The sequence below is a fragment of the Hypomesus nipponensis genome, chromosome 4 (genome assembly GCF_054491055.1).
Source record: "Hypomesus nipponensis isolate SF chromosome 4, ASM5449105v1, whole genome shotgun sequence".
Classification (NCBI taxonomy): Eukaryota; Metazoa; Chordata; class Actinopteri; order Osmeriformes; family Osmeridae; genus Hypomesus; species Hypomesus nipponensis.
In genome coordinates, this window is record NC_140364.1 from 15,466,524 (window position 1) to 15,492,935 (window position 26,412).

The 26,412-nt window shown below is 45.6% G+C and overlaps 8 protein-coding genes across 12 annotated transcripts; 4 read left to right on the top strand and 4 right to left on the bottom strand.

The window, feature by feature from the left end:
- The first annotated feature begins 173 nt into the window (after nucleotides 1–173).
- On the top strand, nucleotides 174–2,882 carry LOC146295813 (uncharacterized). 3 transcript variants are annotated; one of them, XM_084696975.1, is made up of 3 exons: nucleotides 174–381; nucleotides 1,078–1,669; nucleotides 2,445–2,882. In XM_084696975.1, the coding sequence occupies exons 2-3, from the start codon at nucleotides 1,134–1,136 to the stop codon at nucleotides 2,584–2,586; spliced, it is 678 nt and encodes a 225-aa protein (XP_084553101.1). In that variant the 5' UTR covers nucleotides 174–381; nucleotides 1,078–1,133; the 3' UTR covers nucleotides 2,587–2,882. The 3 variants fall into 3 exon arrangements, with proteins under 3 accessions (XP_084553101.1, XP_084553100.1, XP_084553099.1); XM_084696974.1 differs by having other exon boundaries at nucleotides 1,081–1,669; XM_084696973.1 differs by having other exon boundaries at nucleotides 176–381; nucleotides 1,127–1,669.
- Nucleotides 2,883–3,010: 128 nt separating this feature from the next.
- chrac1 (chromatin accessibility complex subunit 1) lies at nucleotides 3,011–4,964 on the bottom strand. Of its 2 annotated transcripts, XR_014753336.1 has the most exons (4): nucleotides 4,739–4,964; nucleotides 4,391–4,517; nucleotides 4,104–4,238; nucleotides 3,011–3,234 (listed from the first exon to the last, which is right to left on the bottom strand). XR_014753336.1 is itself a non-coding variant. In XM_084696976.1 (3 exons), exons 1-3 carry the CDS (start codon nucleotides 4,889–4,891, stop codon nucleotides 4,162–4,164), a joined length of 357 nt encoding a protein of 118 aa, XP_084553102.1. In that variant the 5' UTR covers nucleotides 4,892–4,963; the 3' UTR covers nucleotides 3,011–4,161. The 2 variants fall into 2 exon arrangements, 1 of the variants encoding a protein (XP_084553102.1); XM_084696976.1 differs by having other exon boundaries at nucleotides 3,011–4,238; nucleotides 4,739–4,963.
- A 261-nt stretch (nucleotides 4,965–5,225) lies between these two features.
- gatad1 (GATA zinc finger domain containing 1) lies at nucleotides 5,226–7,050 on the top strand. The gene is made up of 5 exons (XM_084696971.1): nucleotides 5,226–5,683; nucleotides 5,801–5,923; nucleotides 6,054–6,113; nucleotides 6,209–6,392; nucleotides 6,541–7,050. The coding sequence occupies exons 1-5, from the start codon at nucleotides 5,504–5,506 to the stop codon at nucleotides 6,732–6,734; spliced, it is 741 nt and encodes a 246-aa protein (XP_084553097.1). The 5' UTR covers nucleotides 5,226–5,503; the 3' UTR covers nucleotides 6,735–7,050.
- LOC146295816 (cation channel sperm-associated protein 4-like) lies at nucleotides 7,046–10,878 on the bottom strand. The gene is made up of 11 exons (XM_084696969.1): nucleotides 10,720–10,878; nucleotides 10,536–10,628; nucleotides 10,266–10,409; nucleotides 10,028–10,129; nucleotides 9,814–9,911; nucleotides 9,596–9,725; nucleotides 9,286–9,419; nucleotides 8,540–8,696; nucleotides 7,965–8,170; nucleotides 7,696–7,858; nucleotides 7,046–7,325 (listed from the first exon to the last, which is right to left on the bottom strand). Exons 1-11 carry the CDS (start codon nucleotides 10,750–10,752, stop codon nucleotides 7,170–7,172), a joined length of 1,416 nt encoding a protein of 471 aa, XP_084553095.1. The 5' UTR covers nucleotides 10,753–10,878; the 3' UTR covers nucleotides 7,046–7,169.
- A 110-nt stretch (nucleotides 10,879–10,988) lies between these two features.
- Nucleotides 10,989–17,682, top strand: LOC146295817 (protein naked cuticle homolog 2). Its single transcript, XM_084696970.1, has 8 exons — nucleotides 10,989–11,266; nucleotides 11,364–11,390; nucleotides 11,511–11,596; nucleotides 15,082–15,142; nucleotides 15,629–15,753; nucleotides 15,874–16,009; nucleotides 16,105–16,239; nucleotides 16,402–17,682. Exons 1-8 carry the CDS (start codon nucleotides 11,242–11,244, stop codon nucleotides 16,947–16,949), a joined length of 1,143 nt encoding a protein of 380 aa, XP_084553096.1. The 5' UTR covers nucleotides 10,989–11,241; the 3' UTR covers nucleotides 16,950–17,682.
- Nucleotides 17,683–18,036: 354 nt separating this feature from the next.
- Nucleotides 18,037–21,679, top strand: lrrc14b (leucine rich repeat containing 14B). The gene is made up of 4 exons (XM_084696977.1): nucleotides 18,037–18,436; nucleotides 18,923–19,315; nucleotides 19,566–19,801; nucleotides 20,490–21,679. Exons 1-4 carry the CDS (start codon nucleotides 18,161–18,163, stop codon nucleotides 21,154–21,156), a joined length of 1,572 nt encoding a protein of 523 aa, XP_084553103.1. The 5' UTR covers nucleotides 18,037–18,160; the 3' UTR covers nucleotides 21,157–21,679.
- Nucleotide 21,680: 1 nt separating this feature from the next.
- uqcrb (ubiquinol-cytochrome c reductase binding protein) lies at nucleotides 21,681–23,087 on the bottom strand. The gene is made up of 4 exons (XM_084696984.1): nucleotides 23,008–23,087; nucleotides 22,264–22,332; nucleotides 21,964–22,130; nucleotides 21,681–21,877 (listed from the first exon to the last, which is right to left on the bottom strand). Exons 1-4 carry the CDS (start codon nucleotides 23,024–23,026, stop codon nucleotides 21,800–21,802), a joined length of 333 nt encoding a protein of 110 aa, XP_084553110.1. The 5' UTR covers nucleotides 23,027–23,087; the 3' UTR covers nucleotides 21,681–21,799.
- A 385-nt stretch (nucleotides 23,088–23,472) lies between these two features.
- mterf3 (mitochondrial transcription termination factor 3) lies at nucleotides 23,473–26,364 on the bottom strand. 2 transcript variants are annotated; one of them, XM_084696983.1, is made up of 9 exons: nucleotides 26,282–26,343; nucleotides 26,139–26,185; nucleotides 25,644–26,000; nucleotides 25,401–25,553; nucleotides 24,934–25,123; nucleotides 24,463–24,610; nucleotides 24,271–24,342; nucleotides 24,022–24,183; nucleotides 23,473–23,909 (listed from the first exon to the last, which is right to left on the bottom strand). In XM_084696983.1, the coding sequence occupies exons 3-9, from the start codon at nucleotides 25,990–25,992 to the stop codon at nucleotides 23,715–23,717; spliced, it is 1,269 nt and encodes a 422-aa protein (XP_084553109.1). In that variant the 5' UTR covers nucleotides 25,993–26,000; nucleotides 26,139–26,185; nucleotides 26,282–26,343; the 3' UTR covers nucleotides 23,473–23,714. The 2 variants fall into 2 exon arrangements, with proteins under 2 accessions (XP_084553109.1, XP_084553108.1); XM_084696982.1 differs by lacking the exon at nucleotides 26,139–26,185 and having other exon boundaries at nucleotides 26,282–26,364.
- Nucleotides 26,365–26,412: the final 48 nt, after the last annotated feature.

The following is a 26,412-nucleotide window of genomic DNA, read 5'->3' on the forward strand; positions in this document are numbered from 1 at the left end:
AGTCGGTGTGTCTGACCAAGTACACTTCAGACTGAAGACGATCATCAAATGCATATATTATTTGTACATTATTTTCTAACATAGAGAACACACAATTTAGGAAGTATATGAGCATGTAAGCCTCGGTCTATACATGACCGCTGGCTGATAAATTGATTGAAAAAGCATATAGATGAGACACTCAATTTTGACACTCCTCCATAAAAGTAGCCAAGGAACTGCGTTCCGTCATGGGCTTTGGAAAGTAAATGGTGCTCACTGCTCCGTTTGCATGTCACGGGCGTCCCACTAAAGAGCGAGTCATTCTTTCCAATAGCTCATGCGTTTGAGGATATAGTCTCAACACCAGACTGTATTCGTCGCTGGGATTTGCTTCGTCAGGTAAACGTTTTTTTAATGTTCACTTAATATTTTATATTTACTGTGCGCAGTTTTACAACTTCTGCTTGATCAGCCAGTTAATATGAATATTTTTTTTTTTTACTGGATTCGCTATACACTTGCATTAGCAATGTAGCCTATATCGTGTAGCCTTGTTTGAAAATGTCCCTTTAGGCGACATAGCGGTAAGTTTGGGGTTTTCAATTGATTATTAAGAATTTATATTAAAAAAATACAATAACCTCTGTGAAGCCTATCTCACTATTCTGTCGTTTAAGTTCGTTTATTTCCATTCTTAAATTACTTTGTTTTACAGTCACACCTTCTGGCTTGATATATTACCTTTGCCACATTTCATTTGAAACTTGCGGCTTGCGCTAATGATGTAATGTAACTCTAAACTTGTTAGGAAACACATTGAAACATTCAACATCTTCGTGTCGGCCGACAGGCAACATAACATGGAACATTATCCGGGCGATGGTTACAGACAGAAATCAAACTAATCATTCACTCTGCAAACATGACCAACCAAAAACCCCACGCATTGAAATCATATCAAGAATGCGTTTATTTCCAGTGAAATATCTTACTGAATATTCTACTGTAATCTATGAACGTGGAGAACAAGTCCTGCTTATAGTTGAACTCTTATAGTGAATTTTTTTCAACCATTAATTCACACACACTTGCCAGCAGCCTACGCATTCTTCCACTGGTGACCATAAAATCATCCCTCCTCCAGCCTGGAGATGTTTCTTCAGAAGGGACTGAGTTTGACCAACCTTGCCTGCCTGTCCCTGCTCCTCCTGGGCCCCGGCAGTGCTGTGGAGGGGGGAAGGGACGTTGGCTCTGAGCCAGGTGCCGACCCAGACCAGGAGGACCAGGACTGGGGCTCTGGTACCTTGCACCTCCAGGAGCTGCTTCACATCAGCTTCCCAGCCGACAGCCCGTTTGTGTCGGAGAACCCGGGAAAGCCGGCCAACTGCTCCCAGCGCTTCTGGCTGCCCTCCTCCTCCCCGGTCTGTTGGGACAGCATCGCCGGCCCAGAGGAGTTCGAGCATTCCAGGCTGCTGGTTCTCCAGAACCGTGCGGCTCTGCAGACCGTGTCCCAGTCCAGTGGAGCCGAGGAGGGGGGACTGTCGTACAACCAGCAGGTCCTGGAGGAGGTGCAGGGGATCAGGGCGGATCACCTGAGCATGGAGGAAACCATGGAGGGCATGCGGAAGGTGTTCCTAACCCAGGAGGAGAACAGGGTGGAGGGGAAGGAGACTGTCGCCTTCTCAAGGTGAGCCGGGGCTTCTGTAAGAAGAATGTTACGTGTGTGTAGCAGACACTTAGCCAGAGCGACTGACAAGGGGGAATCGAACCTGCCATCTTTTGATTTTGAGGCCAACTCTAACCACTGAGCTAAACCCGTCTCCCAAAGGGTTATCTGTTATTTGTTTGTAGTTTGTTGTGCTAACGCGATCACAGTAAATGGAAAATGGCAAGTTATTTGACCCTTGTTGATTCCGCTGTTGTGTGAGGGGAGCTGTTGTACACCAGCCTTGAGGAATTCCTCATGCATGAGGTCATGATCCGACACCAGTAAGGACCTGTCTCACAGGTTTTCTCTAAAGCCTGGTCTCAGATCAGCTTCAGTGTTTCCCCTCAGCAGCCAGGTTATGATTCCAGCAGGAAAAACTGGTTTCAGGTCAGTTCCACAGGCTTAGGATCGACCCAGCAACGCACCCAGTGTCCACTGTTGTCTAGACAACGCCTGACTAACTTTATATTGTAGCCTGAAGTTATCAGTACATCTGGCTCAAGTGTAGTCCTGGCACCAGACTTGTCTCCAAGCAATTGCTTGCAACACAACAGGCTGTCTTTCTTGGGCCAGACAGTTCACTCAAAATATGTAGGGCAAGGCTACATTCTCATGAAATTACATAATCAGTCCAGTCCAGTCCCCCCACCCCCTCCCCCCCCCAAAAAAGAAAAACAAGTCTGAAATAACATGTTAGATTTAGAATTTACGATCACAAGACATTCTAATGATTATTTGTTGTTGTCCTTTTCAGTATAAAGGAGCATATTGCCAACACCAGGGTTTCCCTGAGCAGGAAGGAGCATGTGGCCATGGTTCTGGAGGGGCACTTTTCCAGCCTGGAGAAGTCTTTACACGTCATGCAACACCGACTTGACAGACTAACAGCTCAGTAAAAACTTTAGTCTGCTGCCTGTTTGATCTTGAGTTGCACAATGAGTGGTAATCATCCTAGTATTTACAACATTGATATTCTTGTGTACTGTATTGCCAAATAAAGTATAGTCTAATATTTAATAATGCATGCCCTCTCAGGATTAGAAGGACTGTACTGCACTATAGGGATGCTTTTAGGATCTGTATGTCTGTCCAGGGTCAGCTCGTGTTCTTGTTTTTATGCCTTCACTCTGCATGTATGATACGTCAGGGAGGGTTGCTCATGAACATGTGGAAATAAACTATATTTTTATAATCCCAGTGCATAATGTTGCTTGATGACTGAAAGAATAGACAAGGTTGTTTAAACACAAGGTTGTTGTTTTTTTGCAAATGCTGGTTATCTCTCTGTTGAGTCTTAGCTGTAACGTTTAGTGACACAAATTACATCTACACAATGAGTTTATTTTTAAATCAAAATCTACAAAAGAAAATATACAAGATCACAGGTCTCTTTAGGTAGACATAGCTTGACAATTCACACTTGTAAAAAAAATAATAATAATAATAAAAAAAAAAGGATTCCCAGTTGTTGAGTTCAGTGCATATTGTTTGTTTCCCAGGACAGCACACATTGAACAGAGGTAGTACCCTGTTCTGTACTTCACCTGGAAAAAGCGGCTATTGTGTTAATAACTTTGTTATTTGAATGAAGACTCAAATCAGTAAAAAAAAAAAAAAAAGTTAAACCTGAATATTATCTTCCGTTAGAGACACCAAGCACGCAAGAGAATAACTACCCAGATGACCCAGCTACCACATTCTATGGTTGTTAAAAAACTAAAAACAAAAAAAACTGTTGTTTGATATGTACACAAGGAAGCTGAACGTATACTTAACAGTGGTCAGACACAATGCAGAATCTGTTCCTTCAAGTTTAGACACACTGGAAAAATGTATGGTGATATTGTGAACTAAAAAGGAACACCCACAAGGATTTGTTTCCATTAAAAAAAACATACTAATTTGAATTATTTTCACTTTATCATTGTACATAGAAAAAGAACTGATCTGAACCTGAGCTCCATAGCAGAAGGATAAAAGGCAGTTTTGTAGGCATTAGCACCATATCTTCGACACACTATCATCTTTTGGTAAGGAAAGTGAAGCAGATAGCTTAGCTATATCCTGACAATCTGAGATAGCGTGTTGTCTTCTGAGTATGTGTGGTGATGATTATCTCTGGCCACTGATTGTAAGTTAAATGTCCAGTTTTTCTGGGTTTCTGGGCAGCAAACATAAATATAAACAGTTTTGACCAAAGAAGCAAAGGAAGTTTTCACGTTGATCTTCAAATGTTGCATCAAAGATGCAAAAGATCCTGTAGTAGGCCTACTCTTAAGACTGAAATGTTGACTGGACTTTCTCACGCAACCTTAAAAGTTGACTACTTATATACACACACAGTGCACTCCATACATTAATGACCGCTGTAGGCATGGGCTTAAACTAGCTTCCATCATATTAAACCAGCTACCGTGTTCACAAGTGCACTGTTAAGGCAGGAATCAGGAGAATCAGGACATCGACTCATTTCAGATGTCCGCTTCCTCCTGCAGTTCCTCCAGACTCTTCAGATATTCCCTTGCCAAGATCTTCTTAGGAAGGATATCTGTTAAAGAAACAACCAATAAATGAATGCTTCATACAACGGATTGTACCCAGGTTACTTACAACATACAGGAGTTCCTTACTGACAAAGCAAGCCCTGGGCCAACAGTGGTCTGTGAGAAAGAACTTGAACTTGACTAGAAAGGACCTCACCTGTCAGAAACTGGAAGGTCTCGGTTTCCTCCGCATTATGGGCCAGATCACTATAGGCCAGCGTGTTCGTGTCTTTCCCAGCTCCGTTTTTAAACGAGGACAAAGCCAAATGCTGCACGAAGAGTTCCTATAGGCAAAATGAAGTCATCACGTTTATTAGTTGGTGGTACCGTTTATTGGGAGTTTGTTGTTGACTGATTGCAACGTACATTTCTACTTAATTTAGCCAACAGGTAGGCTAATCAGTGACAAGTCGTTAGCCGATTGCCGATTATCACAAAATTAGTTGCTGAATAATAGGGATTAGCTAGCTGGCTAGCTAGCTTGCAGTTCACACTTTCAACTTACTGTTGCTTTGGTAGTTAGAAAAAGAGCGTCCTGGTTTATCATTGATACGTCCGGAGAACTTTTCATTATCAGCTTTACTCGTGCCATTGGGAGTGAAATTATCTTGCTATTCGTTGCTTCGTGAACTTTGTCATCCACGTTCTCCCGAGACATTTTGACATGAGATTGTGTCCCACAATGATGGAGTTGACAACACCGAATCTAACCGGCGGCGGGTAGCGGAAGTTCAACTATACTTTTGAGCAGTGACGTGAACAAGGCTTTGTTTTTTAATCTTTTAGAAACTGGACACCACATTTGTTGATTATTTACATACTTTACTTTTTAGGTGCATAACATGGTCATTTAATATTTTGACTATTTAGATTGGTTGTGTATTGCTAACACTAGTTTATTTACTGTTTCCAAAATACATTTCACGATGGTCCAACCAGTGTTGTTAGACTCCTACACCGTAGGTGGCGCTGAAGAGTTTTGCTTACATCTGTGATCAACTAAAAAGAGGAAGGACTCCATCCCTTAGACAAGAAGAACGGTTCAGTGGCCAGGAAAAAAAGCATTTTGTGTCCACATCAAGGTTTGTCTGGTTGTTTTCATTACTTTGGTTATCGTTTTGGTATCAGTTTATAGCTGTGTACGCCCGCTACAGCTGCAGGAAAACAGTGTGCTTTGGCGCACTCCCTAAGTTTCAGCGGTTTGATGTGTTAAGCCAACTAGCAACGACTAGTAGCCATCGATCATTGTTGGTTCTAAGTCCCCGTCGAGATGCCGCTTGGTTTAAAGCCATGTTGTTCGATTTGCAAAACAAACTCGTCGTCTATGTGGAAAAAGGGAAACCAAGGAGAGATATTGTGCAATAACTGCACAGGAAAGAGTAGCAATGCCGGAGTGTCAGGACCATCAGCGTCCTCCAACATACAACAAAACAACGGCGGGGGCAAGCAGGTAACGCCAGCTAGCCTGGGAGTTGGAGGATCGAATATAACAGAAATATAGCTTGTGAGTGACGGCTTTGTGGCGTGTGCAATGGTAAAGTCTTATTAAAGCGGTTTCAATTTCCAGTCCAAGCAGGAGATCCATCGGAGATCTGCACGCCTAAGAAGTACCAAATACAAAGCCCCCGCGTCTGAAAAGAAGGTGTCAACGAAAGGCAAAGGAAGACGACACATCTTCAAACTGAAAAACGTAAGAGGCCGCCGCCTTGCACCCACGACCCCCTACAGCCTTGTCATAGAATACTTTTGAAGGAGTTCGATAAACTCACAACTGCATCAATATCGAACCCAACGTTTGATAAATGTGTTGCCCTCAACAGCCGATCAAAGCACCGGAATCGGTATCCACCATCATCACGTCGGAATCCGTGTTTTATAAGGTATGCCTACTCATTCTACGCATACAAAATGTTTTAACCTAAAAGTACGTACACACTCAAACTAAGGGCGCTTGACATATCATGTCTCTGCGCAGGGAGTGTACTTTCAGATTGGCGATGTTATCAAGGTGACGGACGAGGATGACGGGATGCCCTACTATGCCCAGATCCGGGGCTTTGTCCAGGACCAGTACTGTGAGAAGAGTGCAGCACTGACCTGGTTGATCCCCACCCAGGCCAGCCCCAAGGACAGGTTTGATCCTGGCACTTACATTGTTGGTAAGTAGCATAATGCATGTGCTTTTTCACACGTTTTCTATTTTTCTCTCCCGCATTCACCCTTTTCCATTTCTGCTACGCCAAAACAACGCCACATCTCAGCATCACAAGCAGCTTTTCAAATCTCAAAGAGACAAATTTGTTTCAGGACCAGAAGAGGATCTGCCGAGGAAAATGGAGTACCTGGAGTTTGTGTGCCACGCCCCGTCAGAGTATTTCAAGTCTCGTAGTTTCCCCTTCCCGACCATCCCCATCCGCCCCGAGAAGGGCTACATCTGGACTCCTATAGGACCCCCCCCGCCTGCCAGCAGCTTTAAAGAACCTATGGGCTCCTGTAACTAGCTGGACGATCCATCCGACACAACATGGACTTAGTCCGCTTCCACGGACGTGTATTTATGTAAGATATGCCGACAGAGGCTAAATTGGCTGTGTTGGACACAGCGAAAGGACTTGGAAAATAATTTGATTGACAAGCTCTCTGAAGTACGATTTTTTTTCCGATTGTACAACCTGGTAAGACTATTTTGTAAGAAACAAATACCTTTTTTAAATGTTGTCTGTGTCAACAGATTTTGTCCTATGTTTTCCTTATGTTATTGCACAATGTCAAGTAAAGGGGAAAAAAAAAAGTACAAGAATAAAAACATGTACATAACTTGGATATGTTATTCAAACTTCTTTTGAGTTCAGTAAAATATCTCATGGGATCTCTGCAGCTGTAGATGCAGAGATGCTTCCAGTGTGACCCAGGCGAGTGTGTGTGTGTGTGTGTGGTTATTCTGTGCTTGAAGAGGCTTCCTCTGTTTGCTCCTCGGTGGGAGTGGATGGAGGATGGTTGTCCACGGTTCCCATCGACCTCCTCATGGCAGCGTGGCGCATGCCTTTCTGAAACAACCCCGGAGAGGGCGTCCCTGAGTCGATCACGTGCGCCTGGGAGGACAGAGAGACGCAAAACCATCAACAAACTCAACACTACGACGGGAACGTTTCCTGGGATTCTATGAAACTTTCCAATAGAACAGAATCCAATGGTATCTTCATCGTAAACATTTTCTCTAAACTAGTACACCTCTGCGACGCACCGCTAAAAGTTTTGGCCTCTATGAAGAGTTGTAATTCCTCCCCCCCCCCTCTACGTGTCATGTCTGCTTTTTTTTTATTCAACTAATTTTCATTCCAAACTTGTAATCTGCTTCATTCCAAGCTTGGGAGGCCCTCCCCCTGGGTAAGTCCCTCCCCCTGGGTAAGTCCCTCCCCCTGGGTAAGTCCCTCCCCCTGGGTAAGTCCCTCCCCCTCTGACCTTTTCCAAGGTGATGAGGGTGGACAGCATGTCCCCTGTCCGTCCTGAGGCGATTTCATTCTTCCACAGGTTGTCCTGCAGCGAGGCGCCCACCTGGTTCCTCAGGATCACTTCCTGCTCCTGCTCCTTGTTGAACGACAGGCTGTGCAACTCGTCTACGATACTGGACACACACACACCAAAGTAGGAAACACTGCATGAAGACACTGCCTACACAGGATGCAGTCAAACGGAGCACCGTCTGGTCACCCTGTCTCGCCAGACCCTACCTGTCCAGTTCCTGCCGTATCTGCTTGTAGGCGTCCATGTTCTTCTGCAGGGTGGAGAGGACCAAGATGTACTCCTCCAGGGTGTCCAGGGTGAGGTTCTCCAGGCGGCTGGCCTTCCAGGGCCTCTGGCGCCGCACCATGATGGTCCTGGTCACCACATCCTCCACGTGGATCAGGTTCTGGCCCTCAGTGCCCTCCTGTAGCAGCTGGTGAGGGCAGGGATCACAGGTCAGTGGGTTCCTCTACTCAGGGGCAATTCTGGGAGGGGGCCAGAGATAACAAGCTTGGACCCCCTTGTGAAACCCCCTAAATGTAGTCAAAATCATTTTAAACATGGTATTTTGCCTGCAAAGCAGTGAAGAAAACGATATGACAACAACAATGTTTAATGTAAGCGGCCCGTACAACTGGTCCCAGTTTAAATGGTCTCTAGATTCTAGAACCTCCACTGCCACTACTGTGCTGCACTTCAGAGAGGTGAACACGCTTCTAGCGTTGTAGGAAGGAGGTGTTCTCTCACTACACTGTCTCCCATGTGTATCTGGAAACAGATTCAACTGTGTAATACTTCATACATCATCCTTGTCTTTGTTTTCCTCGCTGTCGAACATGCAGATCTCCAGATTGGTGGTGACCACGGCAACCAGGAGGTTGGCGAAGATGAATGCTCCGCCCGTCAGGAAGATGAAGAAGTAAATGGAGGCGCCGTACATCAAACCCTCCTCCTCTTCGCTGCGTACAGAGAGACACACCCTGACTACTCCTCCAAGAACACAATGACTCTTACTGAGGGACTTGTTGCTCTTGTTGGTTAGTTATAACTGATTTTAATTATTGTACTCACTGTGAAATGTATTATTGTTGCTTGTTTTTGTACAGGTACACTCTTTACGTTCATGCCAACCACATGTAACCTGTTTAACTACATGCTCTTATGGTTCTTCCCTTTGGCACTTATTTTATTTTTTCAAAATGTATGCTTCATGTTTTGGCTACCCGCAATGTTTCGGGCTATCTCGTTGTTATGATCAATGTGACCATTGCACTTTTGTAAAGCTCTCTTGGAAGTTGCTTAGATAGATTTATATTATTTTATTTAACATTCCTCCTATTTATATAACTAATATTCCCCATTCCTACACTGCTGCTAGTTTTTTTTTTTTTTTCAATTCTTATTGCTGGTGTTATTTTGTTTCCATGTTCATTAGATCTTTGTATATTTAGTGTTGCTGTATAGATGTTTTGTTACAGCTGTTCCACGGTTACAGAACGTGTTTGACTTAGCTTAACCGCCTGTAAGTTGTGACGGGTGTTTACGTACTAGAACTCCCTGTAGATGGCCATCCAGCCGTCTTGGGTGATGCAGATGAACAGGGTGTAGAGAGCTGACGACAAGTCTCCGAACGCATAGGGCACGGCAGCACTGAAGAGGGTCACGCCGAAAACAGCAAACACCTGGCACACACACACACCCGTCACACACACACACACACCAGTCACACACACACACCAGTCACACACAGCCACAACACACACACAAGCCCATTTCATCGCATGCTTTGTCACAGCTAACTACAATTTCGACTGAAGAAAGTTAAATGAATTGATGTGGAGAGAGAAAGATGGATGACCAGCATGATGATTCCGAGGAGGAGGAAGATGGTGGCCATGTCTGGGATGGACTGCATGATGACGTGAACAATCACAGACACACCCTGCAGAGAGGCGAACCCACGGACGCTGCGAATCACTCGCAGCACCCTGGAACAGGTACAACTTCAGCGTGTGGTGGGTGTGGGTGTGTGTGGTGGGTGTGGGTGTGTCGGATGTGCTCAGTCTAGACCCTCACCTGATGATCTTCAGTACATTGGCTCCAGAGTGGGACAACAGCATGGGTCCAACAATGAGGCACAAAGTGACCACACCGTCGATAATGTTCCAGCCACTCTGACAGATTACAAAATGATGGTGAAAGAGAAACCGGATGAGAAAAACTGTGACCAACAGCTGTAAGCAGTCTGTTGATGAGCTGTATATTGTCATGTTCAAGTCCTCCTGCTTACTTTCCAGAAGATTTTGAATCCATAGTACCACTTCACCAGAATCTCCCAGATGAAGACAGTCAGAATGATATGCTCACAGATGGTGAACTCAATTTCATACTTCTACAACGGACACACCACAAGATTCAATCACTTTGCAAACTTTAGAGACTTGAGCCTAGTTCATAATTTGTATCTACTTTAACCGGCACATGACAATATGACCCTAACCCTAGCTCACGGTTTAAGTTGCACCTACTTTTGCAATTAAATCATTGGTTTGAAAGCCAATGGTGATGCAGTTCAGGGTAATCACGACGATGATGAAGAGTCTGAACAGCATGGTTTCCATAAGAGAGCCAATGAGCACCTCGGAGACGTACGTCTCCGTATCCGCGGCATCCTGGAAACAGGATGGAATGTTGGCCCCAGATATCGACCCTCAACCCTTACAAACTACTGACCTCCCCTCTATCGTATTTGACAAAGTGAGAAGAATAGGGGCATTATTTCTTTAATTTCACTGTACCTTTAGTTGGACGATATCCCTGATATTGATGAGTTCTTGCTCCTCACCTCCTTCCAAAACAGACCACTTCCTTCCTGCGCTTTCTGACGCTCGCTATATAGTACATCAACATGTCTGATATGAGAAAGCAAGACAAATACGTTTGTAAATACATTTTTCTGGCGGTTGGAGAATGTGGACCAACCTGGAGGAGTATAGTGCGTTGTTTGTAATCCATTTTTGGAGCTTTTTAGCTAAGTAAAGGCCATGTCTGAACAAGCCTTCCACGCCAACTTTTTAAGCTAACTCCGTTGAATGTAAATAAAAAAAATGCAAATAGAATTGAGGGGTCGTTCGAGATTTGAGACAGAATCCACACAGGTTCTCCGTTCGGATGACGTCACACACCACAGGCCCCTTCCGAGGTTTCTTTATATTAATTAAACGAACAGAAGGTGACGCTGTTTTCCGTTTTGTTACGTGGACGGTGCTTAACACATTAACAAGCCCCGCAACTTCCCCGGAGTAACATTCTCAGGCGCACTTTCTAAAAGATCCGTCTGGAAAATACCTCAGCGTTACGTTTGAGTGGAACATGAAAATACCCGATGAAAGAGCAGATTTTGTTGGTCTCTTTTTATCTGTCTGAAACGATGAAATTGTCTTGATCAAATGGGTAAATGCATCAGACTTACAGTAGGTTGTTGTATAGGTAATTTGAAGGAATATGGGCAAACTCCAGTCAAAACATGGTAAGACCGGGTATTGCGTTACGTTGTAAATGGCAGCAAACTTGATTGATTGACATGATGGTGATTCATTGCGTTTTTATGTCTCAACGTCTGATAGAGTGTAAGCGCAGAGAAAACCCTGAAGGTAAGCTGTTCGTCAGCTCACACATAATTAAATGTTTAATATAGGAATTAATCAAATGTAATTTATTTTATATTATTGTAAAATGTATGTTGTTGCTTTAAATGGTTTTGTTTTCGTCAGGTGGTAGTTTTGCTGCGAACGCGCTTACCTGTCAGGGAGAACCTGGCCGCTTGACAACCTCCACCCACGCGATCAAACGGAAACAGGTACAGAGTTGTACAAGGCTCATTTTCGTCTTTACTTTTAATGTTTTGCTTTTACTTTAATCAGTATAGGTTGATACATAGACTACTGCTTTAGCTTTTAATTCCGTGAGAGAGAAGGTGGAGGGCCTGTAATCATGGTTCAGTGTAGGCCTATAACAGTTGGGATTATTACCGAGGAGTCCCCAGTACAGCCTCTTAGTTGTTGACCACAACCATAACCACACCCCAGCATCTTGTCTGTATCCGCACCCGTGTATCCCTGTGTCGACCATGTTTGTGGAGCCGACTGCCCCAGGCGCATGGCGCATGGCGCAGGGTTCTGGGCCTGTGTGGCCCCCTCTTTGAGGGGGTGTTTGAAGTGGATGGAAACTGGAGGTGAATGAACAGCCCAATGTGTGAATCTTAGGTCAGGATGATTTGTTTGGTGTCGACAGATGGGCTTGTGAAAGAGTTTGTTTGTGTGTTCGGCCTGTGTGCTCCTTGGTTGCTGTGTTTTTGTAGGTTTAGTTTTAGCTAGCCAGACCTAGCCCCTCCCAACTAACTTGGAGAGGTGAGCTTGTTTGTTTTATTTCTTCTTCTCTCCTTCCTTTGCTCTCTGTGAGGAGTTGCTGTCGTGTCTGAAGTGTAACATGGCCATCCCCCAGAACAGCGGACTCTTTCTCTGCCCTGAAACACTCAGCAACACATCTGGTACTGCTTTCCTAGTGCACACACTGTGGCTGTGATGGGCGACAGGAGAAACGCCTGGAGTGTGTGTGTGTGTGTGTGTGTGTGTGTGTGTGTGTGTGTGTGTGTGTGTGTGTGTGTGTGCGTGCGTGCGTGTGTATGTGTGTGAAGGGAGTTTTTTTTTTTTTTTTTACCCTTTAATCTGATAGGCTTAACATAACATGCACACACACATTTTTTTGTGTGTTTTATACATTTTGAAGAAAAGTGTGAATTGTAACAGTTGTTTTTTGGTTGTAAGCAGGGTCCGATTGCCTCTTAGAGCTCCATGGTAATTCTGGAGCCGACAATTAGGAAAGAATCGATGCCTGCCAGACTTTTAATGAGCCCAAAGTCCACCACCTCCCCCTAACAGCAGTTGCTTCTGCGATTTGATTTTCCAGTCTAACAATTAGCTTCCCCATAACACCACTGCTTATGTAACTGTCGCTAGTTAGTCAGTGAGGTGTTTTGTCGTCATTTTTTTGTCTCTGAGGTTACTGTGTGGTCTTCCCTGTCTAAACAGATTACAGAGTGACCATACTGACACCTTGCTGTCTTACTCCTACCAAACAGAGCAGTAAGACATATATACAGTACCAGTCAAAAGTTTGGACACAGTAGAGTACAGCAGGGTACAGCAGGGTACAGTAGAGTACAGTAGGGTACAGTAGGGTACAGTAGAGTACAGTAGAGTACAGTAGGGTACAGCAGGGTACAGTAGGGTACAGTAGAGTAAAGAGTCCTCATGAAGTAGTCATGTAGTAGCGTTTAAAGTGAACATTGACATACTGTCTCCCAGGAATAACGACCCACTGGTTCGTCCAAGGCAGATCAGGATGAGGTTCAGTTCATAGACAGCCAAACACACGTGGCTGTTTGATGGTATAACACTGTGTAAATAAGAGGGATTGAAACGTTCAAAGGGAGGCATTGTTGTAACTAGCTAACCACATTTTAAACTGTGCAGACACAGGCCTGTGCATGAGAATGGAGCCATCTGTATATGAACGTTCAGTTTATTTGGTCCAGTAATCCTGGTCCAGTTCCTTTCATGTTGGTGTCACCAAGGTGACTGAACCTTGTCACTAAGGTGATGGGACCCTGTTACCAAGGTAATGGGACGCTGTTTGTTATCCAGGTGGCTGGACATTGCTCAGCCTCTCTGGGATCACTTCCAGAACATTCCGAGTCTGAGCCAGAGAAGCCGGTTTTCCCAAAAAACGGATCAGATATCTGGCTGGCTCACCTCCTGGCTTCCGTCATTAGACACTTTAAGAACTCTGTAGTGTTTCTACATGTCAGCTTGTCTTGTGTCTGTTTCAGCTCGGTCCCAGGGATATTGTTTCTCAAAGCTGGAGCGATGTGCAGTTATGTACATCCCATAACCAACCATACATTGTAGAGGAGGAATCTGATGAGTGTCATTGTATATGGTACTACAGCAGTTACTTATCTGGTGGTGAGGATTAGTAGAAGTCTCATAACCATGTCTCTCTCTGTCTCTCTCTCTGGTGTGGGTTGGACTCAAAACTGATGTCCACATTGTCATAAGTTTTGAGTCCAACCCACACCAGAGAGAGAGACAGAGAGAGGGGAAGGAGAGAGAGAGAGACAGAGAGAGAGACAGAGAGAGAGACAGAGAGACAGAGAGAGAGAGAGAGAGAGAGAGAGAGAGAGAGAGAGAGAGAGAGAGAGAGAGAGAGAGAGAGAGACAGACAGACAGACACAGACAGAGAGAGAGAGAGAGAGAGAGAGAGAGAGAGAGAGAGAGAGAGAGAGAGAGAGAGAGAGAGAGAGAGAGAGAGAGAGAGAGAGAGAGAGACACACAGAGACTGAGAGAGGGGAGGGAGAAAGGATGGCAGCAAACTCTCTCCCTGAGGTTCAGATGTACCCTTCTGAAGTGTTGACTTGTGCTGTCATGTCTCTGACTATTGTTTTTCGGAAAAGATAAGAGAAACTAATGGAACACCATGATCATGAAGCTTCCGTCTTTCAGCATTCCGCCGCCCCTCCCCTCCCCTCCCTCCTCCTCTGTGACTCATCACCTCTCCAGGTACAGCTAGACAGGAGCAGAACGGCCAATCAGGCTTAAAACAAAGACTCAGTTGTCTGGGGTTTGAGGTACAGTGTCAAGTGGGATGCAGGGTTGGAGGACAGACATAATGGCGGGGGGGGGAAGTAGGGGTTAGGCGGTTTGTGGGCGATGGGTGGGTGGGTGCTGGTGGCGGTGGGGGTAGTGCTAGGGATGGGGGGGTGGTAGTGAGGGGAGTGGGGGTGCCAGTTCAAAGAGAAAGTGAGAGCAGGAACATGCACCCCCTCCATGTAGCCCCCAACCTCCCAAGCACCCTCTCACTGTCCGTAACCCTACTCCACATCAAAGGCCCCAGGGCAGGCGAAGCGAGGCCGAGGAGAGGGGGAGGGGGTGGAGATGTTGGCGGTTTTGGGCTGTGAAGCAGAGGAAGCCATCTTCGGCTGGCAAGGTTATCCGTCAACACAACCCTGTAACTCGTGGTGTGTAACTCATCAGCCTCTGCCCAGCATGGTGGTGGGGTCCTGGCGGGTTTGGAAGAGAGATGATAAACAGATAGGGAGGGTTCATTTCTCTCATCTGGCCTGCTGCTACTCACTGCATCTGATACGGAGCAGAAACTGCTTTTTTGTTTCTTTCTGAGCTTTCCTCTCCCTGTCTTTGATCCTTTCCCCCTTCTGTGAGTCTTTTCTCTGGCACTATATCCTATCTGTCCCTGATTCTATGTTATTTTTTTATTTTTTTACAGGAGTTTTGTGGCAAGGACCTGGAGGACACTCACATCCATACCAGTGACTGCCACCTAGAGGGTGAGAAGAGTATTACACCATCACAGAAGAGCCTGCGTCTTGAGCAAACCCTAACTGTGTATTGAATATATATGGAGCTTATCATGTTAATTATTGAGGGTTTACGATATGTCTTTACATGGTTCTGCCTCAGTCGAGGCTTAGTGTTTGATGGTCTCCAGGTTGTGAGTTGTATGATTTACAGCTTTATTACCAACCCCCCCTCCAGCTTGCTAAAGTAAAAGGAAATTGTAAACGTGTTTGCATCTGTTTTGTATTAGTGTGAGGATTACTGGTCCCTGAGATACTAGTGCTGTTTACCTGTGTATATACTGTAACCGTTCACTTATGACGATAGAAGTCATCTAAATACTTGCCAAAGGGTCAGATTTTGGAATATTTGTGATATGAAGCATCTCTATAGTTCTTAGTATAGATAGCTTGTTAGTTTTAGCCTAGTTTAATGAGAAGGTGGAACGAGTGTTGAAGGTCCTGTTTGTTTCCCAGTGGCCCTGCCCCTAGAGAGGGGAGGCGACAGGGAACACAACCACAGTCATACAGTGGTAGACCTCCCTCACCAGGAATGGATCTTCACTCTCTGCTTTGACAACAGTGGCAAAGTCACCAAGGAGGTATGGATCCATCTGTAAAGACAGGCCGTTTCTCGGGCGCCATGTTTTCAGTCTTGAGTCAGTCTCCTGATCTTGAATGACGTGTGTGTGTGTGTGTATCACACTTGTGTGTCTATGCAGGGCATGTCTAGGCTGATGCACTCCATCTATGAGGTGGTGGAAACGTCCATCAAGCAGCCAACCAATGGGAGCACAGCCCTGAGGGTCAAACTGGTGTTGACCCCTGTCAGCCAATCAGACATGCTCTCTCAGTCAGGTGATTCAGAATGCAGCTTCTCGGAGCAATAGTGCCTTCTGAAGGAATGAGAATGATTAGTAACAACCCATTTTTTAATCTTCTCTGTTCGTCAGATCACGACACTAGTCACACACAGGAAGTAGGAAGAGCAGACAGGAAGTACTGTGTGGATGAGAACATAGACCGCAGGAACCACTACCTGGACCTGGCCGGGATCGAGAACTACTCCTCACAGTTTGACGACACGGGTATGCAAAAACTTAGATGTATAAAAATATGTATAATCATTAAAACATATTTACATATATCAATGGTTATGTTAATTTGCCTGGACTATGGCTGAGTGGTTTACATGGTATCACTGTTCACAACAACAAAAACTTCCGCTCGTTACCCTCGGCGACACGCAGAGGCCACATCCCTGGAGCCAGGACACATCCGCTCAGCTCACCAGCGCCGCTCAGTGGGGGTGAGAGAGAACTGCAAGTCCCAAGGCAGAGACCTGTCGTTCCTCAGGTCCCTCCGGGGCAGGGCGGCGGGAGGAGGAGGAACCAAGTCCACCAGGTTTCAACGACCCCAGCCCCAACCCCAGCCCCAACCCCAGCCCCAGCCCCAACCTGGCCTGTGGCCCCAGCCCCAACCCCAGCCCCAGCCCCAGCCCCAGCCTTCCCTTCAGCACTCCTGCATCAAGCGGTTTCGCTCAAGGGCCCAGAAAACTGCAGGCTCCCCTTCCAGACCCCAGCTCTTCCACCACCTCCAGGCTGGGCCTCCTGCCCTCCAGGCCGGGCCTCATGCCTTCCAGGCTGGGCTTCCTGCCCTCCAGGCTGGGCCAGGGGAAGGGAGGGAGGTGTTCCCCAGCCAGCCAGCCTCCTATGGGGGCTTAGTATCCTTGGCACAGAGGCACCACCTCCACCATCACGAGCACCACCATCACCACTACCACTACCCACCAGCATGACTGCTGTCCAGCCCGACTGGGTTAGCCCACTGAGCTGAAATCCAGACACTGACCTGGAGAACTTTTGTTATATTTCTGGGTATCAGACGACATTACATCGAAACTCCACTAAAGACTTTTAGAGACAGCCCCATGGCATGCTGGGATTTATTGGTGTTGGACGCCACCATTGTTCCAATAGCAGGTGCTCATTCCTGCACGGTGTATTTAGACTGTACATATAGATCTGAGCTTATGACAGTACAAAGAAATGAATTAGTCTATTGCATACGCTATGTAACTCCAAAGCCCTATAGACTGTTTATTTCCACTCAGGGGATGGTAACTTGCCACAAATCGCTTTATTAATTCTGAGATTTACTGTATGTTTTTAATTACATCTGAACAAGAGTATAATACAGATGTTTTATATGAATTCTATTTTTCTACATGAAAGCATGAAGCTCAACATTTTGTACTATTGGGTTGCATAAATCTCAAGATCCAACAAAGACTGCTGTTTTTAAATGTGTAAACACCAATTTGTATTGAAATATTAAAATGTTTTGTTGATCTTGCCAGGAAGTTATTAAACCTGTCGTTGTCATCGTCTGACAGAAGATAAATCTTAAAACTGTCAAGGCTGCATTAACATGAAGAACTATGCTGCGAGTAAAGCAAGTGTTCCATCCCATAGTCATCAGACCCGTAATGTTTTTGCTGTTGATCGTGTTTCATGAGAGCTATTGTTGTCTGAGCTGCAAAAACTTTCACCTGGATTACGATCAAAGCCTCCATGAAATTCATCTAGTCAAGTGCCAGGCATGTCACCAGTGTTACACCGGACAGCATCCCTACAGCAGGACTCAAGACTAGGACTTTCTGTGGTTTCTCTGCTGCAACATGCACTGGCTTCTTCTGTGTGTGTATATAAAGAAAAGAGGTCACACGCAGTAGGAAAATACTGCTGTTCAAGCCAAGAGTGAATGTTTGCTACCACAACCCCCCCTTGTTGGAGACACCAAGGGGCGTTAGACAGCTGTTTCTAAAAATAGTTTTTCTAATCACATGGTCAAGCCTTCCTCCCTCAGCAAAGCGGACACAACACCGCAACCCCCACCCAAACAAACACAATCAGCAGAACCTTGAGTTCCTCTGGATAAAAACTGAAACCTAGCCCACCTAGTTACTCCTACGAACGGTTAGACGGCAGGCAAAACCGGAACAGAACCATGAAGAGCCTGAGGTTCCTCGCTGCGGAGGGTTTTTCACAGAGCGGCCCCAGCGCCGAGGAGAACCTCTGCTGTGTGTCGTTCAACCTGTACCCACTCCTGTTCAAGGCCTGCTACCTGCGAGAGGAAGCTACCCTGCTCCACGCTCTGGTGCAGAACTGGCCCCTCCAGGAACTCAACCTGCAGAGGCTGCTGGGAAGCACGCCAGACTGCCAGGAGGACCTGACCTCCTGGACCTGTAAGCAGTGTCTGGAGGCCATCCTCACTGGCTTGAAGGTGAAGCTAACTTCATAGACGTTTGTGTGATTTTGTTGATGACAACTCATTTTGCAGTGATGTGTGATATATGTGTAATATGGCAAAATAAGGCCTTAACCCTTATTTTCAGGTCATTGTGACCCCCCCCACGTGTTGCGACAACTTTACCTCATACAAAAATAAAGTGAAGCTTTTCTTTTAACCGTCAGCGCGAAGGTTAAAAGAAAATGATTGGGTTTTATATTGGGTAAAGTTGTTGCAGCACAACAATGGGTCGTTGTGAACCTTCGGGTCATTGTGACCTGAAGGCAGCACAAGGGTTAAGGACTCTTGGTTCGACTAACCACACACTTCAGTGATTGGTTGAAGGATATGTTTTAGTGCTTTTGTGATTGGTTGAAGGAGAAGTTCCTGTGCCAGCTTGGAACAGGGCCAGGACCTCATTACTTATCCACAACTGAGAAGGAACTACTTTAAAGTCATTTCATTTTCCATCTCTCCCAGGCCTACGTTCTGCGCCCCCCTTCCACCTACGCCAAGAACCTGCGCGTGGTGGACCTGACTGGGCTGGTGGACACGGAGCACCAGGCCTGCCCCTGTGGCTCCACCCTGGGCCGCTGGGCCCGCACCCAGCTCCTCACCCTCATGTGCTACGAGACCATGGTGGCCATGCAGGCTAACGACACGCCACCCTCGGCCTTCGAAGCCGCTGTGGACGTCCGCCTCAACGGGTTTGTCACTGGCCGGAACTACGAGGTGGTGTCCCAAGCCTTCCTGCTGCTCAGACACTGCCCACTCAAGCTCCGCTTTGTGGGGTTCAGAGCCGACTCTCTGGCTCTTAAGCAGCTGTTCTACGTGCTCAGGCTGGCGGAGCCTGAGTCCATGAGGAAACTAGAGGTAATGATTATATATACGTTTTATTTGTGATGCGCTTTTCTTGCTCTCAAAGAGCTACAGTACAGTAACAAATCCTCTTCCCCCTGGGTACACTACGCTCCAGGCCTAAAGTAAAACTTAAAACTGCACAGGTGCCTGACCCTAAACCTACAAAAAGCCTAAACTAAAAAAAAAAATTTTAATCAAAATACAACAAACACCCAAGAAAAGCAAGCAGAAGGAGAAAAGAGGTTAATGTTGTCTCCAACAGGTGGTGCACAACGTTCACCTGGAGGCACCTCATCTGGAAGTGCTGCTCTCGCGGGTGGAGTTCCCCCGGCTGCAGTCCCTGACGCTGCCAGCGGGGGCGCTGGATGTGCGGAGGCTGTCCGCGGACGACACTGACCTGCTGTCCACCATAGGGGAACTGCTGAGCAGACTGACCCAGCTGACTGAGCTCTACATGGGGTTCTCCACCCTCACGGGACACCTGCGCAGACTGCTCAGGTGAGCCACAACCAGCTCTGGTTTGCGGTCCAATCTGTCCACACAAGGGACCCTTCACAAGGGAGAAGTGTCAGGGTTTGGTTGAAAGAGGCACCTGATTGGTGTGCGGAGGGCAGCAGTGATTGATGGGGTTGTTGTACGTGGGAGAATGTCAACAGTTGCCTCTCGCCAAACCTGCGAGTCATCCAGAGAACACTTCACAGCTGACATAGAAATAGCCCTGAAGCAGTGACCCAGATAAACAGGCTGACACCTGTACTGTATCAACTGCACATTATATAATTAACTCACATCTGAGCAGGGGTGTAGCCACGGGTAGGCCTGGGTAGGCACAGGCCAACCCAATTTGTTCTAAGGCCTACACAAAAACATCTCAGAAAATTTTACGCACCGGGTGCACATCGCCAAGTTAATAAGTAAAAAAAACCCTGAAAAGATGCCTATCCATATTTTTCTAGGCCTACCCCAAAAAACCCATTCTGGCTACGCCCCTGAATCTGACTCAGTCAAATTTTTATTTTCTCCCAAATACATCTAACAGTTCAAGGACACAGTAGACTAGGTCTGATGCGTTTAATGGTGGTTGATTATTAGAGTGAGAGTTTTCATCATTTGGAAGTTGGAGAGTGAAACAGTACGATGTTCCGCTGGCTTACTTGTGTCCTTTTCTTGTCGTTCTATTCTCAAGTCCCCTGAATACCCCACTACAGTGCCTTGAGTTGGCTAACTGCAACCTGAATCGTATCGACATGGCCTACTTGGCCAACAGCCTCCACAGTGAGCACTTGGTTCGTCTGGATCTGAGCGGTCACAACTTGGCCACCTTGTTCCCTGTCACCTTCATCAAGCTCGTCCACCACTCGTCCTCTTCGCTGGTCGGCCTGGTCCTGGAGGAGTGCGGTCTGGATGACGACAACATGGATGTCCTGACACATGCGCTGGCCCCCTGCCAAAAGCTGCAGGAACTCAAGCTCCTGGGTAATCCGCTCTCCTCCGCTGCCCTCCGGCTGCTCTTCTCCAATCTTGCGAGGGCATTCCCCGATGTTAAGTACGTGGAGATTCCTGTTCCCAGAGACTGCTATCCTGCGGACGTCACATACCCGCTGGATGACTCTGCTCTTCTCAGGTACAACAGAGACTTGTTCCAAGAGGTTCGCGCCGGGCTGATGGCCGTCCTGGCGGGGGCGGGAAAGGGGAACGTGGAGGTGTGCACCCCCTTGATGGGTGCGTACGACCCGGAGATCAACGAGACCAGCAATGAGCTGGGGGTGTCCATGGTGAAGTCTTTCAACAGCATGCTCGGGAACTTTATCGACACCGTTGCAAGTGTGGACAAAAGGAGGTCCCAGGAGTGATGTTTGTGCAGGACTGTTAAACGGGCAAGAGTGCAATAGCTATTATAGAAACATTAATAATTTTTATTTTTTTTTACTTCAGCGTACACTGTTGGCTGTACTTTTTCCTGGATCCACTATGCTTATTGGTCATTTAATTCTCTCTGGAGAAAGCTGTTGAATATATTGACTGTATAAAAAGTGTGCATAGATGTGGAAGTCAGACCATTTGGTCTTCTTTTCATGAGGTTCCCCTTGACCGTATTCCAGAACATACTGGAGAAAAAAGTGAAGGTGCTTTTAAATGTTTTTTATTTTACTGTTTATATTTTCTTGAAGATCAACAGTTATTTTATAATTTAGGATTTGTTGTTTGAGACTTCTTGTATAATAGTATTTGACTGATTAAACAAATGGTTTGTTTTATAGGGATGAACTAAATTCACAAACCTACTAATAATCACTATGGGTGCTCCTTATTAACTATCCAGAAATATTAGAATGGTTGTATTATTACCATGAAATAAAATGTACCTTGAAACCACTTATCCAAAACGTACAATTCTTTAATCAGCAGACAATTCCAAGAGAATACACTTTATTTTAAATATGATTACAGAGGACGACCACACCCAAGAACAATGAGAAGGAAAACACGTTTCTCTCATTTCTTCAGCCACTCTTCCTTCTCCATCCTCTCACGTATGACCTCCTTCAGGTACGGCTCCAGGTAATAATTATCCTGTCAGCACAGAAATATGATAAATAAACCCGCTATTTCTAGTCATATTCATCAACCATAGTAAATATGTTCAACTGCCAGCCCACCTCCTCATATTGAATCCATTGGTCTTTCGGCAGAATCTGATGCTTCATGGAAAGATCCAGCGCCCTCTTAATGCGGAACATCCGGTCGTTGTACACGGTCTCGGGAAGCCTTCTAATCGCCTCTTTCACATCATCATCCTCGTGGAGGGTGTCATCGCGCAGCAAACCTTTGATTGGAATGAATACACCGTCAGACTTTCACCTTCACCTCAGCGGTATCAAAGACAAAGCACCTAACGGCGGAGACGTTCCTAATCTGACGTCGGACGATTTTAAATGCCGTTAAAGGCATTTAATTACCAATTTTGTTGAAGCCGCAGGCATTGTAGTACCATTTGCGGAAACCTTCTATAAGTCGGCCAGTTGCAGCTGTGAAAAACAAAAGATATGTTAAGCAGGTTTAATATGTGTTAAATACGTTCTTACAATCATAACAAAACAACATGAGGGGATGAGTAACATGGGAGTCGAAAGACTAGCTACTAGCCTAGCTACATTATTAGTGTCACCCCAATGTGTTATACAACAGGATACCATGTGAATTAGAGTCACGTAGTTAGTTTACTAAATCTCTTCGTAAGCCACAAAGCTTTTATTCATTTTTTGGGCTGCATTTAACTTGTACTATTTGTGTAACTAACAAATTACGAGTTCTGTGTGCTTACTTTCGGCAGGCATTCGTTTAGCAGCTACTACTGTGCTGGTGCCTACTGAATACCCTCTAATGAAGGTTGTGAATTTCAGTTCAGTTTATCAACTCATGTACATGTAAGATGTAATTGAAGCACATGGAAAAACATTGTAGACGTGCCGCAAAAGTGAAGACAATCTAGCTAGCTATCGATCTGACTCACAGCTGAACCTGGAAGGACATTCGATAGAGGACACCGATACAACTAGTACGAATATCAATAGCCTACATAACATGGACATGCAGTTCTCGCTCATATCGATTAGACATTAACGAGCTGTTATAAGTAATGAGCGATATCTATTAGGTCAGCTGAATGGTTAAATAAAACTGTAAAGAACGATTTATTTTACCTGGTGCCCTCACCGCCATCTTTACTGATCTGAGAACGGATGTACTGAATTGTGGGGAAAATGACGTAGTCGGAAGTAGATCAGTGATTGCACAACTCTGCGCAAACACAATTGAGCAATAGTCTGAGCGCAGTAAAGCATTAACATGTATTTGTATTGATTTTAAGCCTTCACAATTATTTTTATAATTTAAAATTGAATTCCACAACACGCATTAGAACTGTAAAATTTGGGAAGTTAATCAGTCGCCCCCTCGCGGTTGATTCATTGCGTACCGTGCATACATCTTGGGTTACATAAGCCATCCATATTTAGTAACAGCAGCAATGCCTTCTGAAGAAAACAAAATGTAATGAGAAATGCAGAGACTGAGTTGGTTAAGATGACAGAATCAGAAGTCAACAAAAACACAAATAAATTCCCTTTGAAGGAGAAGAGTTTAACTTTTTAAATTGTAATCAAACGTTAATCTTACTAAATATCTTTTATTTTTGCAGTTCATATCACAGGTGTCCAAAACATGTACGTTTGAGATTGTTACCACAGAGCCAATACTATTTTAGCTGCTACTATAACACACTATACTATATTCTGGATACTTCTACGTAATACTAGTATCCAGCATATAGTTGCCACAGGTTCAGTTTATGGACAGTATCGTGGGAAGCACTGATCCTCCCATTGAACTCCCAACATGTCTTTCCATCCTACAGTGTCTTCAGAAACAGCTCAAAGTCCTCCAGAGTGGCTGATGCCAACTCTGTACTGAAGTCTTGGTCAGGAAGAGAGACCAGACGATCAAGGGAAATGTAGTTTGGCAGAGCTGGATCATACTGGGCCTTCCTCAGGTACTGCAGGAACAAGTGTCTCTCCTGGATACGAAGGTACTTGGAGTTCAGGACCTGCAGAGGTGGCCATCGAAATGTTATAAAACCGGTACAGGTTTGTCTTTCTGACAAGATGAAGAATGATTTGAAAACATTAAACTATCTTGAAATGGTCAGTGTGGTCTACCTGTGGGAACTTGACGATAAGAGACTGAGGAACATTCATGGTGTTGTGGACGTAATCAAATATCTGGGTCAGTTTCTTCTTGTTGGCCGTGAGAACTTTAGGAATCGTCATGATGATGTGCTGGATTTCATTTTCCCTAAAGCCAAGCTCCAGTTGGAACACCTACATCAGAGGGATGCATATGAATAACATAAAACAAACAACAATCTGTGTATCTACCAATCTGTGTTATGTGATTATATTTCGTACTTTAAGATTCTCTTTGACGGGCTCCAAACTGCCACACAGAAGTCTGGGAAGACGCCTGACAAGGTCCCGAGTCTGAAACACAAAAACAACGTTGTTCTAGAAGGATTTCACCCTGTTCCTGTCACTACAGTCTATCTCTGGGTTATAGACTGGGGACTACGTGAGACTGTGATGTCGTGTTTCAGGGCTGACCTTCTGAGTGCTGAGGCCTAGCTGCTGCTGGTAGAAGCCTAGTCTGTTGTCCAGCCTCTGAACACTAAAGTTAAGAAGATACGGAGCTCTGGACACCATGGATGCCACCCCCTCAGCGCTGAACTTCTTGGAGCGGAGATAGGCCACCCTTCACCATGTGAGAGAAATACCACATTAGTGGTTTTGCAGACAACATGACAACGGAGTGCATGCCACAACAACAGATAGGTCAGTTAAACCCATACACTGTTATTAGAAATCTGACTTATGCTAAACATTTTAGGAGGTTGTGTTGGGGAGTCAAGCACAGTATGTCAATGTGAGATATTGAGTTTTATATTTTTTAAGTCCAATCATTTAAGCATAATTTCTCAAGTGTCTAAGGTGTAGAATGAGAGTTGTCTGTGAACTAGTACTCCGATTCACCCCCCAAGAAGCCGCGCCCTGGACGATATTCGCCCCCGCTCCTACCTGGCCCGCAGGTTCTCCAAGCTCTCAGTGAGGATGAAGGGGTTGTGGGACACGATGTGTCCCAGACGGGAATCCTCCACCCCGATCTCCTTCAGGAACACCAGCCGGGGTGCCACGTCTGTGTGGAAGTCCAGCTTCAGCAGCATGGAGCCCACGTTGGGCCGCTGCTCCAGCTTCCAGAGAGTCACACCTGTCAGGGGTCAACAGAAACCAACAAAAAAGGCTGCACATCCCAATCTCCAAATGCTAAAATACGTACTTTTTAGCAATACAGTACATTTCATTCAATATTAATTATTTTTATTGGCATTATTTAAACTACAATGTTATTGTAATTTATGGTGGCATGGAGTGCCACCTTACAACCACCTCCTGCCACCCCAGGTGAAAATGTCTTGATCTGCCCCTGCCCTTACGCACACCTTGAGGTGAACTGATCTAGTTTAGTGAGGAGTGGAGGGACATACCGAGCTGGACCAGCTTGCTGAGCGTCTCTGATTCGTCCACGTAGTCTCTGAGAGAGAAGGAGGCGGGGGGCAAGGCAGAAGGGACATCCAAACGCAGGGCCTCCTCGTCGCTGATCTCATCGAGAGGAGAGAGGCGCGGGGCGGCGTCCAGGTCTGATGAGGTCACAGGGAGGGAGGAGCTTGTAAGAGGGAATAAACCCTAGAGCGGTGTAGCCTGATGGGCGAGTGTCAGTGTTCACTCACCCAAAGATATCTGCTGTACTTCAGTCAAGGTCATTCCATCTCTTAACTGTTGGGACAGGGGGTTCTTGTATGGGACAACTTCCCCAGCAGATAACTCTGGTTGTGCTTCAATGTCCTTTTTTAGACTTGTGTGGGCGTTGGTAGTGGAATAGCTGCGACGATGTAATCTCAGTCTTGAACTCGGTCGTGTCAGAAATGAGGTGTGGGCGCTGTGGAGGATAGACGACATCACCGGAACACCGGAGGAAGCTACAGGGCATTTCTGAGCTCGTGAAGAGTATTGCAGGGCGATTCTTGTTGTCTTTAAACGGAACAGACAGGAGCACAGCTGCATACATGCCGAAGCCATGGAGTTGTCTGTGATGAGACAAATGACGATTATTGTAAATAATTACATTAATGTAGACATTATACGTTCTTGGATGCATTGATATTTCGGGAATTTAGTTTAGACGGATATGTGTCTGGCGGGTGGGTGGACCATAACAGACGTGCCTTTATCCCTAGGAAACGATGGTTCCTGTACGGCTAACGTTGATTATCTTATTTGATTAGCGAACAGGAAAACAATACGTAAGTTAAAGACATGAACCGAATCATTGCAAAATACATTTGGTCATAAAAAAATGTGTGCTTACCTTGAGGATTCGGAAAACTGACAACAGACTGGCAATGTCAACTTCCTCATGTGTTCGCACCTGTTAAGTCACGGAAGCTTTACGGAAGTGACGCATTCTGGAGTATACCAATCACAGACGTTTATGATACC

Excerpts from the sequence above, each read along its gene's own strand:
- LOC146295813 (XM_084696975.1), top strand. The coding sequence starts at position 1,134 with ATGTTTCTTCAGAAGGGACTGAGTTTGACCAACCTTGCCTGCCTGTCC. Across the intron at positions 1,670-2,444 it reads GAGACTGTCGCCTTCTCAAG|TATAAAGGAGCATATTGCCA; the intron begins GTGAGCCGGGGC and ends TGTCCTTTTCAG.
- chrac1 (XM_084696976.1), bottom strand. The coding sequence starts at position 4,891 with ATGTCTCGGGAGAACGTGGATGACAAAGTTCACGAAGCAACGAATAGC. Across the intron at positions 4,518-4,738 it reads TTCTAACTACCAAAGCAACA|GAACTCTTCGTGCAGCATTT; the intron begins GTAAGTTGAAAG and ends TTTTGCCTATAG. Across the intron at positions 4,239-4,390 it reads GACCTTCCAGTTTCTGACAG|ATATCCTTCCTAAGAAGATC; the intron begins GTGAGGTCCTTT and ends TTTCTTTAACAG.
- gatad1 (XM_084696971.1), top strand. The coding sequence starts at position 5,504 with ATGCCGCTTGGTTTAAAGCCATGTTGTTCGATTTGCAAAACAAACTCG. Across the intron at positions 5,684-5,800 it reads ACAACGGCGGGGGCAAGCAG|TCCAAGCAGGAGATCCATCG; the intron begins GTAACGCCAGCT and ends TTCAATTTCCAG. Across the intron at positions 6,393-6,540 it reads TCCTGGCACTTACATTGTTG|GACCAGAAGAGGATCTGCCG; the intron begins GTAAGTAGCATA and ends AATTTGTTTCAG.
- LOC146295816 (XM_084696969.1), bottom strand. The coding sequence starts at position 10,752 with ATGGATTACAAACAACGCACTATACTCCTCCAG. Across the intron at positions 10,130-10,265 it reads CCAATGATTTAATTGCAAAA|AAGTATGAAATTGAGTTCAC; the intron begins GTAGGTGCAACT and ends TGTCCGTTGTAG. Across the intron at positions 7,859-7,964 it reads ATACGGCAGGAACTGGACAG|TATCGTAGACGAGTTGCACA; the intron begins GTAGGGTCTGGC and ends GTGTGTGTCCAG.
- LOC146295817 (XM_084696970.1), top strand. The coding sequence starts at position 11,242 with ATGGGCAAACTCCAGTCAAAACATG. Across the intron at positions 11,267-11,363 it reads CAAACTCCAGTCAAAACATG|AGTGTAAGCGCAGAGAAAAC; the intron begins GTAAGACCGGGT and ends AACGTCTGATAG. Across the intron at positions 11,597-15,081 it reads ACGCGATCAAACGGAAACAG|GAGTTTTGTGGCAAGGACCT; the intron begins GTACAGAGTTGT and ends ATTTTTTTACAG.
- lrrc14b (XM_084696977.1), top strand. The coding sequence starts at position 18,161 with ATGAAGAGCCTGAGGTTCCTCGCTGCGGAGGGTTTTTCACAGAGCGGC. Across the intron at positions 18,437-18,922 it reads CCATCCTCACTGGCTTGAAG|GCCTACGTTCTGCGCCCCCC; the intron begins GTGAAGCTAACT and ends CATCTCTCCCAG. Across the intron at positions 19,802-20,489 it reads CACCTGCGCAGACTGCTCAG|TCCCCTGAATACCCCACTAC; the intron begins GTGAGCCACAAC and ends TCTATTCTCAAG.
- uqcrb (XM_084696984.1), bottom strand. Across the intron at positions 22,131-22,263 it reads CTGCGGCTTCAACAAAATTG|GTTTGCTGCGCGATGACACC; the intron begins GTAATTAAATGC and ends TTCCAATCAAAG. Across the intron at positions 21,878-21,963 it reads AATGGATTCAATATGAGGAG|GATAATTATTACCTGGAGCC; the intron begins GTGGGCTGGCAG and ends CTGTGCTGACAG.
- mterf3 (XM_084696982.1), bottom strand. The coding sequence starts at position 25,992 with ATGGCTTCGGCATGTATGCAGCTGTGCTCCTGTCTGTTCCGTTTAAAG. Across the intron at positions 25,554-25,643 it reads AGTACAGCAGATATCTTTGG|ACCTGGACGCCGCCCCGCGC; the intron begins GTGAGTGAACAC and ends TGACCTCATCAG. Across the intron at positions 24,611-24,933 it reads TTGGAGAACCTGCGGGCCAG|GGTGGCCTATCTCCGCTCCA; the intron begins GTAGGAGCGGGG and ends CACATGGTGAAG.